The 13,485-nt window shown below is 43.7% G+C and overlaps 1 protein-coding gene across 3 annotated transcripts in view; it reads left to right on the top strand.

Moving 5' to 3' along the window:
* The first annotated feature begins 14 nt into the window (after positions 1 to 14).
* proser1 (proline and serine rich 1) overlaps positions 15 to 13,485 on the top strand; it is a 33,562-nt gene continuing 20,091 nt past the window's right edge. The window contains exons 1-9 of one of the 3 annotated variants that reach the window (XM_078402845.1): positions 15 to 223; positions 2,605 to 2,670; positions 4,029 to 4,097; positions 4,855 to 4,949; positions 6,686 to 6,779; positions 7,948 to 8,058; positions 10,035 to 10,118; positions 10,672 to 10,750; positions 12,825 to 12,908. In XM_078402845.1, the coding sequence (XP_078258971.1) occupies positions 179 to 223; positions 2,605 to 2,670; positions 4,029 to 4,097; positions 4,855 to 4,949; positions 6,686 to 6,779; positions 7,948 to 8,058; positions 10,035 to 10,118; positions 10,672 to 10,750; positions 12,825 to 12,908 (727 nt within the window). In that variant the 5' untranslated portion in view covers positions 15 to 178. Of the gene's footprint in view, positions 224 to 2,604; positions 2,671 to 4,028; positions 4,098 to 4,854; positions 4,950 to 6,685; positions 6,780 to 7,947; positions 8,059 to 10,034; positions 10,119 to 10,671; positions 10,751 to 12,824; positions 12,909 to 13,485 lie in introns of those variants that run through there. The other 2 variants (XM_078402846.1, XM_078402847.1) reach the window with 2 other exon arrangements.

The raw sequence follows: 13,485 nt of genomic DNA, 5'->3' as shown, positions 1-13,485 counted from the left end.
ACTGCGCATGCTTCAGATGCCGGCCGGAGGCCTCGGCGTCTGTCCCGCTCGGTGAGCGGAGGAAGCGGCTGCCCGATAGTCCAGGCCTCGGTCCCTCCCCGCCGGCGCCATGCAATAGCGCCGCTGCTCCTTGTGCGACCCTTGAACAAGACCTGGCTCGGTGCCCCCCCGGGACACCATGGACAACAAGTCGTTCGCCATCGTGCTGGACGAGATCAGGAAGGTAAAGGACCGACCGCCGCTCACAGACCGGCACAGCCATAGGGACACACAGGGACACACAGGGACACAGGGTCTCGACCCGAAACGTCACCCATTCCTTCTCTCCCGAGATGCTGCCTGACCTGCTGAGTTACTCCAGCATTTTGTGAATAAATACCAGGGGCACAGGGACACACAGGGACAGGGACACGGACCCACAGGGACAGACATAGGGGGACAGGCACAGGGATAGGGACACGGACATAGGGACAGGGACACAGGGATAGGGACACAGGGACAGGCACACAGGGACTGGGACAGGGGGACACGGGCACACAGGGACAGGCTCAGGCACACAGGGACTGGCACACAGGTACAGGGACACAGGCACAGGGACGCTGAAGGGACCCAGTGGGCCGGGCAGCATGTGTGGGGAACATGCAGCGGCCCCACACACCATGGTGTAAGACAGTATCTGCAGATCCTTCCTACACATCCCAACATTTGTGATTCAGTTGGTCTATTTATTGTCACTCACATGCACACAGTGAGATGCATGTTCTGCACAGTGGACACAAGGAACTGCAGATGCTGGTTTACGCAACAAGACACAAAGTGCTGGAATGACTCAGCTGGTCAGGCAGCATCTCTGGAGAACATAGGTGATGTTTCGGGTCGGGATCCTTCTTCAGACTGAAGCAAACTGAACAAAGCTTTGTGTAGGAAGGAACTGCAGATGTTTGTTTAAGCCGAAGATGGACACCAAAAGCTGGAGTAACTCAGCGGGATAGACAGGTCTAATGTAGGGTCTTTACCCGAAACGTCACCTGTTCCTTTTCTCCAGAGCTGCTGTCTGATCCGCTGAGTTACTCCAGCACTTTGTGTCTATCTATGGTCAGGTGACATTTTGGTCAGGGCCCTTCTTCAGACTGAAGCAAACAGAATAAAACTTTCTTGATGTGCGATAGCAATGCCAGCTAAACACCACTGGTGCAAGCCGTCGGACACACAAACGACCCTCCATTAAAATCCTCTACCTCCTATCACCAAGCCAAGTTTGGATTCAGCTCACTTCTTCTTTCATGTCTATCGTTTATGTTCCAAATGTTACATCACTGTCATCGTCCATCCTGAAAAGGGCGCAAGCTTCCGATGACAATCAGTGGGAGGCTTCACTTGTACAGTAGATGATGGTGGTAGCAGAATTAGCTCAGGACACTTCCAGTTTCCAACCCCGCTTCTGCTACGGGGCCATTCAACTCACTAATATGCCATGGATCTCACACACCCCAACCATTTGTCAGTTGTCATGCCAATGTCTGTTCTGAACATGATGGCAAGTTAAAGTATTCTCTGCCTGCACGTGATCCATATGCCTGCATATCTTGGTGCCTATCTAAAAGCCTCTTCAAAACCACTATCGTATCTGCTTCCACCACCATCCCCGGCAGCGCTTTCCAGTCACTCATCAGTCTCTTTGTGAAAAAACTTGCCCCGCACATCTCCTTTAAACATCCCCCACTCACAAGCTACGCCCTCTGATATTTGATTTTAACACGGACGTAGGTTTAGGTTTATTATCGTCACGTGTACCGAGGTACAGGAAAGAAAATGGATGCAAGTGGATGGCTCGATTGTAATGTATAGTTTTTCCACTGATTGGTTAGGAGGCAACAAAAGTTTTACACGTGACACTAAACTAAGAACTAAGATCAAATATATCATGCATAAATACAATCAGTTCAAACTCAAGTACAATAGGAAGTGGGAATAGTGAAGGATGACCATCTATATGTGGAGCCTGATAGGGGGAATGGGAGGAGTAGAGAAGCTCTGCCCAGGGGGAGAGGAGAGGGGAGCGAGGGCAGGAGGAGTAACAAATGGATGAGATGCACTCAAGTGCAGAGGGGAAACCTCTGAGGGAGGCATGCTAGCCATTGACACGCTGTATTCTTTATATTAAAACATAAGATAAAGAAGTTGTCCCGAGGCGCTGCCAGGGGTGGTGGTGGAGGCAGATACCATAGTGGCGTTTATGTCTTTTGGATAGATACATGAAAATGGAGGGATATGGTTTATGTGCAGGTGGATAAAAGATGGTCTTGGCATCATGTTCAGCACAGATATTATGGGCCATTGAGCTTGTGCTGTACTGTTTTATGTTGTATGAGACTATTCATACTCATGATTTAAAGCAGTCGCTTATCACTCCAGCATGCCTTATCACTCCAGCATGCCTTATCACTCCAGCATGCCTCCAGCATTTTGTGATACCTTCAATTTGTACCAGCATCTGCAGTTATTTTCCTACATTCCAGCATGCCTCATTTACATTAAAACAGTCCATAAGCATTGTTATTATTTTCCATGATTTTGAATGTTGAAGCTACAATTTTTTTTTAGGGTGTTCTGACTGATCAAAAAATAAAGGCGATTGAATATGTACACGGATATTTTTCAAGTGAACAGGTATTGTCAACAAACAAAGATTCTCTTATCTTCACTAATTTGTGTTTTTTTTTCTGATATTGCAATGAACAATTTTTGTTCTAACTACTTTGATAGATATATTAAAAATCTGATCTAGACTGCAATGTGAAAAAATGTAGAAATACATTTTTCCCTTTATCTCTTCCTATCCCTGACTTAGAACTGAAAATACTGATGTTGATGTGATTTTGTTTCTGATACTGATCACTGACTGCTGATGAATAATACATGTTTTAATTTTTTTGCGACATTATAGTGTTGTGATATTACGGTGCTGCACATAACAGGCCCTTTGACCCACAATGTTTGTACTGAACATGATGCCATATTAAACTGATCTCATCTGCCTGAACATAATCCATTTTCCTCCATTCCCTGCACTTCCTTGCGCCCATCTAAAAGCCTCTTAAACACCGCTATTGTATCTGCATCCACCACCACCCATGGCAATGCGTTCCAGGCCCCCACCACACTCGAGTGTAAAAAACACTTGCCCCACACATCCAACACCCAAGTGTAAAAAACACTTGCCCCACACATCTCCTTTAAACTTTTCCCCTCTCACCTTTGCCCTCTCGTGGTGGACATGTCGACCCTGGGAAAAAGGTTCTGACAGTCTATCCCATCTAAGTCTCTCATAATTTTATACACTTCTATCAAGTCTCGCCTCAACCTCTGATGTTTCAGAGAAAACAATCCAAGTGTATCCACCTCTGCCTTGGTTGAAACTCTCATCCAGGCAACATTCTGGTAAACCTCTGCAACCTTTCCGAAGCTTCCACATCATTCCTGTAATGGGGCGACCAGAACTGCACACAATACTCCAAATGCAGTGTAATCAAACTTATAGAGATACAAGGAATTGCAGATGCTGGTTTAAAAAAAAGACACAGTGCTGGAGTAACTCAGTGGATCTGGCAGCATCTGTAGAGAACATTTCTGGTCGGGATAGATGACGTTTCTGGTCGGGACACTTCAGAGTGATTGTGGTCCTTCTTTCAGACAAACAACTAGTCTGAAGAAGGGTCCCGGCCGGAAACGTCACCTATTCATGCTCTCCAGAGATGCTGCCTGACCCACTGAGTTACTCCGGCACTTTATCTTTTTATTCAACTTTGATTATTCTGTAAATCAATCCACAGTTTTTGATCAAATGCATAATGTACTGATGCGAGGAAAGCTGTAGAATAGTGCATTATGAAAAGCTGCTTAAAATTACCAAATTTATGTGCTGTTGGTGTTTTTTGGCATCGAATGTTGAAGTTCTTGCAAATTTATTAATAAATATCCTGTTTGCTTTTTCAGTTTTCTTGTTAAAATTTATCAATTTCTTGCAGATTGTTGAGCTGCTGAAGTATTTTTCTTGGGCAGAACCACAACTAAAGGCTCTTAAAGCCCTACAGCATGTAAGTATTAATCTAATGCCATGTTATTTTGTTGCATGATATTAAAGGAAAGTATACTCGGGAACAGCTTCTGATATCAGACAACTGAACAGTCCTCCCAGTAGCTAGGATTGTCCAACCTGCCTCATTACAGACATTGGACTGTCTCTGGAACTGCTGACAACTTTGTCTGCACTCTTTTTCTTCGCTCTGCCTATTGCTCTTGAGGTTAGCTTGATTGTATTCATTTTCAGATATATCATTGCATTGGCTAGCAAACAAACAAAAGCTTTTCACTGTATCTCGATACACACAACAATAATAAATGTAAATCTAAACATAAAAAATTTACATTGACCCTGTTTTATTAAAACACAATGGTTTCTCCTCCATACGAGTCCCTGTAAACTCCCCCATCTTTATAACTCCGAGGTATTTATACTTGTCTAATTCTAGCCACATCTTCATCTCCAAATGTAACCAATCTGTTGTGGTGTTGATGTCCTACCTCTGGGATTCATTCCCTCAATATTGCTGCCCTCCTTCTCTTTCCTCCATAAAACCAACTCATTTTGCAAAGCTTTTGGTCATCTGTCCCAATATCTCATGTGGCTGGCATCTGTTGTTTGTTCGATTATTCTCCTGGAAAATTGCTTGGAATGGTTTTGCTTGTTCAGAGTTAAAGATATGAATCAATATTGTTGATGTCTTGTTTTATTGAGTTAGCAATAATACCAATTGACTAAATAATTTAAAACTACTATTTTATGTTTTTCAGAAAATGGTCGCCATCCATGTATCTAAAGTAATAAATATTCTCCATTGTCTCACTTTCACAAAAGATAAGCTTGTTGCCTTAGAGCTAATAGCTTTGTAAGTATGTTTTTGATTTAGTTATGTTATCACATGTACCTTATATTATATTTGCTATGATGTGTTCATTTCTTCATTTCTAACTGAATTATTTCCAAATCATCCTGTTGTACCTGTACATGGATGACATTTACCCCATCCTTTTTATCCTTCAAAACCATCTCACTATTTCTCCCATAGTTAGAATAAGCAGAAACCCTGTTCCGTGCTTCTGAAGAAGGGTCCCGACCCAAAACAGCATCTATCCATATTGCCCAGAGATGTTGCCTAGTCAAGTCAAGTCAAGTCAAATTTATTTGTCACATACACATACTCGATGTGCAGTGAAATGAAAGTGGCAATGCCTGCGGGTTGTGCACAAAAAGAATTAGTTACAGCATATAAATAAAGTTAATAAGTTACTAAACATAGCACAAAAAGTGTCGACAAAAATTTAGTCTCTGGGGTTATAAAAGTTGACAGCCCTGATGGCCTGTGGGAAGAAGCTCCGCTGAGTAACTAATCCGCTGAGTTACTCCAGCACTTTTTTTAAAACAAGCATCTGCAGTTCCTTGTGTCTTCATACTTTTGAACACTATCTTGGACTTGCCAGATTATATCCGTTCCTCACTAACCTCCCACTAACCTCCCATTTCAACTGGTCCCATCCGGAACCGTTGTCTATTCATGTAATAGAGTCAACACGGAAGCAGTCCTTTCAGCCCAACCCGTCCATGCCAACCATGATCCTATCCATGTTCCTATCCATGTATGTACCTGTGAAAGTGACTTTTAAATGTTATATAGTATCTGACTCGACAACCTCAGCTTGATCCGTATATTCGCCACCTGCTGAATGAAAAAGTTGCCTCCTATTAAATCTTTCTCCTTTCACCTTAAACCTATGCCCTCTAGTTGTTGATTCCCCAACTCTGGGTAAAAGACTCTGCATTCACCCTGTCTATTCCCCTCATGATTTTATACACCTCCATAAGATGTTCTCCAAGATGCTGCCTGTCCCACTGAGTCACTCCAGCACTTTGTGTATTTTTTCCTTTCAAAGTGAGTGCTTTAAGGACAATGCAAAAATTAAATGTCTGAAAACAAGTACAAGCTCTCTTCCTTTCTATTTATTTTTTGTGCTGGGCATGAAATCAGGTGTGAGTGTGAATGATAATAGCCGTGTGTGAAATCTCCGCTGCTATGGATTCGAGCAAGGACCTCTATTTCAATGTTTGTAGAGTAATATTAATTGCATGTTGTAACAATGTTACAAGAAGTGTAAAATTCATAGTATCCTACTATTAAAATATTGTTTATTACTTCGTTGTGGGAAGGCCTAATAGCGGTGTATAAAATGAAGAGAGGCACAGATAGGGTAGACAGTCAGAACCTTTTCCCAGTGTGGAAATATCAAATACTAGAGGGCATAGCTTTAATGCGCGAGGGACAAAGTTTAAAGGAGATATGGGAGGCACATTTTTTACACAGAGGGTAGGGGGTGCTTGGAACATGCTGCTGGGGGTGGTGGTGAAGGCAGATACAATAGTGGTGTTTAAGAGACTTTTGGATAGCCACGGATATGCAGGGAATGGTGGGATATGGATTATGGGCAGGCAGATACGAGTTGGTCTTAGCATCATGATGGGCACAGACATTGTGGGCCGAAGGGCCTGTTCCGATGCTGTACTCTTCTGTGTAAGGTGACATTTTCCGGTGCATACAGGAAACGTGATCAACAGTTTTTTAATCTGTAGGAACATTATTGATTCTCATAATTATCGACTGATTGAAGACATTTTCCGGGTACACTTGCCAGAAAAGAAACGATGCAAAAGAATTCTAGATCAGGTAATGCATCTCTTGCTGAGATAACTTTTTTGGTTTTGCAGGTCCATTTTTAGCGCTGTATTTATAAAATAATAATTTCAATGATAATGCATGTGGAAGCGTCCAGTTAAGAAATAAAATCAGATGGTTTTGTTAAATTACCCAGAACATTACAGCACAGGAACGGGCCCATCGGCCCACAATGTCCGTGTTGAAGATGATGCCATGTTAATCTCCTCTGCCTGTACGTGATAAATATCCCGCCATTCCCTGCATATCCATGTGCCTATATAAAAGTCTCTGAAGCACCACCATTGTATCTGCCTCCACCACCCATTGCAGTGCATTCCAGGCACCCACCCCCATCTGTGTAAAAAAACCTGCCTGCACATCTCCTTTAAACTTTGCCCCTCTCACCTTAAAACTATACCCTCAAGTCCTTGACATTTCCACCCTGGCAGAAAGGTTCTGACTTTAATAATTTTATATACTTCTCCCTCAACCTCTGGTGTTCCAGAGGAAACAATCCAAGTCTGTCCAAACTCTCCCTGTAGCTAATAACCCCAAATCCAGACATAATTCTGGTAAACCTGGTCTGCACCCTCCCCACGCCACTCCATCCTTCCTGTAATGGGGCGACCAGAATTGCACACAATACTCCAAATGTAGCCTAGCCAAATTAGTGTATAATATTTGTAAGAATGTTCTGTTGAAAATGGAGGTTAGATGGAAGTATTGTGATGAAAATGATAAGGATAGAGGTATACAATAATTGGATCGTTGCCTGACTAAGGAGGTTATATTTTTGCCATCATTAGTAACTGGAGTTGGGAGGGCAAAACAATTGCTTGGAGTGAAAGAGGAAGAGAGAAAAGTGGAACCCAGAGCAGGGCTTTGGCTTGAGGGGTAGTTTGTGCAGGTCATTAAAATCATTTGGTAAGTGTGGCATGTTGGCGCATTGCTGCAGGCAGTACTGTACACGCATCCGAACCAAAGTTCTATAAAACTGCACTGGTGTCCTGACTTTGAAACTCTTATGTTTGGATTAAGATGATAACAGTCCTCCTTTAAAATATCAATAGATTGTTAGACGAGTGAAAACGGAATGATTTAAAGTTTACAATGGATATAAAACAAGAGTTGTATTCGGAATTGCTTTGCTGATTTGGTTTAATTTTTTGTCTACCAGGCTTCGAAGGCAGGCTGCAAGGCTCCCCTTGCCATGAGATCTTCATGTGGAATGATCCCAGGGAATCCGTACCCTAAAGGAAAACCCAGCATGTTAAATGGTTTGTTGGCAGTAAGTACAAAATGTTGCTTTGTCATACATTGATCAAGATTATTTGTGGCAATAATGTTGCCCAAAACTGAACACAATACCCAAATGTGGCCTCACCAACGTCTTATACAACTGTAACATGACCCCCCCAACACTCTATATTCAATACTCTGACCGATGAAGGCCAGTGTCGATAGCCATTTAGGCCACCCTATCTACCTGTGATGCAGTTTTCAAGGAACTATGTACCTGCAATTCTAGATCCCTCTGTTCAACAACACTCACCAGAGCCTGACCATTCACTGTGTAAGTCCTGCCCATGATGGACTTCCCAAAATGTAACACCTCACATTTCTCTATTAAATTTCATTAACCATTCCTCAGCCCACCTGGCCAACCGATCAAGGTCCTGCTGCAATTTCTGACAACCATCTTTACTATCTACAATACCACCCACTTTTGTGTTATCTTCAAACTTGCTAATCATGCCATGTACGTTCTCATCCAAATCATTGATATTGATGACAATCAGCAGTGGGCCCAGCACCGAACCCTGAGGCACACCACTAGTCATAGACCTCCAGTCCGAGTGGCAACCTTCCACCATCACCCTCTGCTTCCTTCCATGAAGCCAATTTTCTAACCATCCAGAGCAGCCTACCATGTGGAACCTTGTTGAATGCCTTACTGAAATCCATGTATACAACCTCTACACTCTATCCTCATCAACCTTTTTGGTCACATCATCAAAAAATTCAATCACATTTATGGCACGATCTTCCATGTATAAAACCATGCTGACTACCCTAATTAGCCAGAGTCCATCTAAATGAATGTATATCTTATCCCTCAGAATACTCTCTAGTCACCTTCCGAACACAGATGTTAGGCTCATTGTCGTGTAGTTCCCAGGCTTTTCCCTGTAGCCCTTTATTAATACAGGCACAGCATTTGCCACCCTCCAGTCTTCCGGCATCTCGCCTGTATTTAGAAACATAGAAACATAGAAAATAGGTGCAGGAGGAGGCCATTCGGCCCTGAGAGCCAGCACCGCCATTCATTGTGATCATGGCTGATCATCCACAATCAATAACCCGTGCCTGCCTTCTCCCCATATCCCTTGATTCCACTAGCTCCTAGAGCTCTATTTAATGACAACTCATTAATCTCTGCCAGGGCATCGGCATTTTCCTCTCTAGCTTCCATCAGTGTCCTCGGATACATCTGATCAGGCCCGGGAGATTTGACTACCTTCATATGCGTCAGAAACGTTATCACCTTTTCGACCGTAATACTGACTGCTCTCAAGAGACTTGGATTAACTGCTTGAAGTTCCCCAGTCCCCTTGTCTTTCTCCACAGAAAAAACAGAGGAGAAATGCCCATCTCCTGTGGCTCCTCACAGAGTTAACCGCTTTGATTCCTGAGGGGTTCCACTCTCTCTGGTTATCCTTTTTCCCTTTATGTACTTATAAAATCTCTTGGGATTATCAATGCTATCTGCCAGAACTATCTCCTGTCCCTTTTTGCTCTCCTGATTTCCTTTTTTAGCTTGCTCCTTAGTTCCCGAAACTCCTCCCGGGATAGACTTGGTCCCAGCTGCTTATACCTACCCCATGCCTCCTTACTCTTGACCAGAGCTATTTCCCTGGTCATCTTGCCTTCCTTACGGTTACCTGCCTTGCCCCTCACTCTAACAGGAATGTGCATGTCCTGGACTCCCATCAACACACTTTTAAAAACATCCCACCTTCCTGACATTCCTTGTATAAGTAAGTAAAATGAAATTGTTTTTAGGCCAAAGATAGACACAAAGTGCTGGAGTAACTTAGCGGGTCAGGCAGCTTCTCCGGAGAACACGGATAGATTTCCTTTTTCTCCAGAGATGCTGCCTAATTCACTGAGTTACACCAGCACTTTGTATCCATAAATTAAATTGTGTGTTGGTCAGGTACAAATTTGATAGCTGAATGGTTGAATGTGATCTTATTTAATCAGGCTCTTTCCGTGAAGAAAGAAAATGAAGAAGGATGCATTATTAGCCGAGGAATAGCAACCTGCATCCTCGGACCCTCCAAACCAGTGAGTACCAGTGCTGAAATACTGGCGTGTCCCAGTTCAATCAGGCGAAGAATTGTAGTTGTCAATTAGTGATGTTTTCCTGTTGATCACCGTCAAGCTAGAATGCATACTTTGAATGATTTTTGAATTTTTAAAATATTTTACTCTTAATCCTGTATAATGTTATACAAAAATATTGTGAATGGAAATATTGTAATTTTTAGTAAAAAACTAGACCAAGTGGACCCGTTGGGCCCAAACCTCTCCTGCATTGGTACAGCACCCTGTTCTCCCCCCTCCCCTCTCTCCTCAACCCCCTCTCCCTTCTCCCCCACTCCCCCCTCCCCCTCCCCTTCTTTTAAACTTTAAAATGTGAATAACTTAAAAAATATAAGACCGATTTCAATAAAACTACTTGCATTATCACTAAAGTGACAATGGTGAGTAAGGTGGGCTTAAAATTGTCGGGCTATCATGTACCGTTTTGGCTGAAGTTCAGTCACAAACCAGATAACAAACGAGAGTTTTAGTATATAGATAAGTGAATATGTTTCTGAATGTTCCTCTTGTCTAGGCTCCAGCAACATATAATCCTCACAAGCCTGTTCCATACCCTATACCTCCCTGCCAACCACATGCAACTATCGCACCAAGTAAGATTTTTATATACATTTTTCCAGAACTTTTTGCATCGACTGCAGTAGTGGAGTCGTGGCACAGAGAATGCATGCATCTTGACTAATGTTATGTGCAAGTACCATTTACTGAGTTCCTCCAAAACACAGCTCTGGAGGAATTCGCTGTGCCAGGCAGCATCAGGGAAGGTCTGGATAGGAAGTGTTTTGGGTCGGGACCATTCTTCAGGCAGACAGCTGTCAAATATCGCATGTTAAACCTGCTTAATTTCTATGATTTGTGGATTAATGCAGCTCAAGTAATGTTTTTGAATGTTGATGCCCAGGATAAAGCAGCCCACTTGATTGGTAGTGTGTTCACCATTCTGAACATTCACCCCCCCCCCTCTATCGATACCACAGTGTGGAGGAACTGTGTATGTATTCCAGTCTGAAATAGGATCCCGACCTGAAACGTCACCTATCCATGTTCTCCACAGATGCTGCCTGACCTGCAGAGTTACACCAGCACTTGTGTAAACCTGTATCTGCAGTTCTTTGTTTCTACTGCGTAACTTCCACTGTGGGCAGCAGTAGGGTTGCTGCCTCACAACACCAGAGACCCGTGTTTAATTCTGACCTCGGGTGCTGTCTGTGTGGAGTTTGTACATTTTCCCTGTGGCTGCGTGGGTTTCCTCCGGGTGCTCCGGTTTCCGCCCAAAACCCAAAGGGATGTGTAGGTTTATAGGTTAATTGACCTCAATAAATTGCCCCTAGTGAATGAGAAAGTGGGATAACAGAACTAGTGTGAATAGGTGATCGATGGTCAGTGTGGACTCGGTGGGCTGAAGGGCCTGTTTCCATGCTGTATCTTTCAATTCAATTTAATTAAGAAAAATCTGGGACCCATTAAATTCTATGTCCCTGGAATATCACACAGAATTTCATGCCCAAGTTATTTCATCTCTACTCTGGGAATTTGCTCAATTTGCCGAATGTGTTTTTGCAAATAACATAATTAATTGATTCTCAGGTGGGTAAGTGATACTTAAATCATCCAGCTATGGAGAAAATGGCTAAATAAGTGCGTGATCCCACTATTATAATTCTGTTCATTCTAACTGTTTTAAATAATAATAATAATAATAATAATAATATTCATTTATTGTCATTGCAACGAGTACAACGAAATTAAAAAATAGCCAATCCTGACGGTGCGTACAAACATATATGCAATAAATGCAAAAACAAATAAATACAATTATATTAAGTACAAGATTTTTTAACGGTGTTGCCTAGTGCAAAGGTAGTGTTCAGTTGTCGTATGGCCCTGGGGTAAAAACTGTTCTTAAGTCTGTTTGTTCGGGATTTGATCGACCTGAAACGTCGACCAGAGGGCAGATGAACAAACAGACGGTGGCCGGGGTGGGATGGATCTTTTATTATTTTGCCTGCTCTACTGAGGCAGCGTAGGCTGAACAGGTGCTCCAGGGAGGGCAGTGAGCAGCCGATGATCTTCTGGGCCGTTGTGATGACCCTCTGAAGGGCCTTCCTGTCCTTCTCTGAGCAGCTGGCATACCATGTGGTTATACAGTATGCCAGCACACTCTCGATGGAGCAGCGATAGAAGGACATCATGAGCTTCTCCTGCAGGTTGGTTTTCCTGAGGATCCTCAGGAAGTGGAGTCTCTGCTGTGCCTTCTTTACTGTGGTGATGGTGTTGGTAGACCAGGTAAGATCCTCTGCTATGTGCGTACCCAGGAACCTGAAAGCGGGTACCCTTTCCACACAGACCCCATTGATGTAGCGTGGGTGTAGAGTGCCTTTAAGGGGCAAAAGTCAGATTTCTGGTTATTAATAACAACTTTGTATTTATTGTTCTTTCAAAAGACATTTAATTCAAAGATTCAATTATTTTATCTACTCTGGGAATCTTCTCGTTACAACGATTGTGTATTTGTATAAGCGCAAATAACATAATGAATTGTGTAATTACTAATGTAATTCTCTGGTTACTTAGCTCTTTAATGTCAGAAATAAGAGAGAATGGAAGACGATGCAGCAAACGTACTGTCAATGGTTCACTAATCTGCCTGTGTTGCTTCTCCTGTAGGTGCGTATAACACCGCTGGCCTGGTCCCAATGGGTGGTTTCATGACTCCTGTCGTAGCACCGGGTGCCTATGCAGCACAGCAAGGTCTGCATTGCACTTATTTTAGATTTTGACACAAAAGCAAAATATGGTATTTGTCGTCTACAGTGTAAAGGAGCATCACAGTGTTCCATACTGCTGCCTACAAATACCTATTGTGGATCAATGCTGTTGAATATTATGTCACAAGTGGACCCGTTGGGCCCAACTTCTCCTGCATTGGTGCAGCACCCACTACCTTCCCCCCACTACCTCCCCCCCCCTCCCTACCCCCCTCCCCACCCCCCTCCCCCTCCTTCCCCCACCCCACCTCCTTCCCCCGCTCCCCCTCCTTCCCCCTCCCCTCCTTCCTCCTCCCCTCCCCCTCCTTCCTTCCCCCTCCCCTCCTTCCTTCCCCCTCCCCCTCCTTCTTCCTCCCCCCTCCTTCCCCTCCCCCCTCCTTCCCCTCCCCCCTCCTTCCCCTCCCCCTCCTTCCCCCTCCCCCCTCCTTCCACCTCCCTCCCCCCCTCCCCCCCCCCACCACCTTCCCCCTCCCCCTCCTTTCCCCCCTCCCCTCCCCTTTTATTAAAGGCCAATTTTGGTTTCACCATATAGAAATTACAGCTGTGTTTATACACAGTCC

The sequence above is a fragment of the Rhinoraja longicauda genome, chromosome 7, assembly GCF_053455715.1.
Source record: "Rhinoraja longicauda isolate Sanriku21f chromosome 7, sRhiLon1.1, whole genome shotgun sequence".
Taxonomy (NCBI): domain Eukaryota; kingdom Metazoa; phylum Chordata; class Chondrichthyes; order Rajiformes; family Arhynchobatidae; genus Rhinoraja; species Rhinoraja longicauda.
The sequence above is the reverse complement of the archived record's forward strand: the minus strand, read 5'-3'. Positions and strand labels throughout refer to the sequence as shown.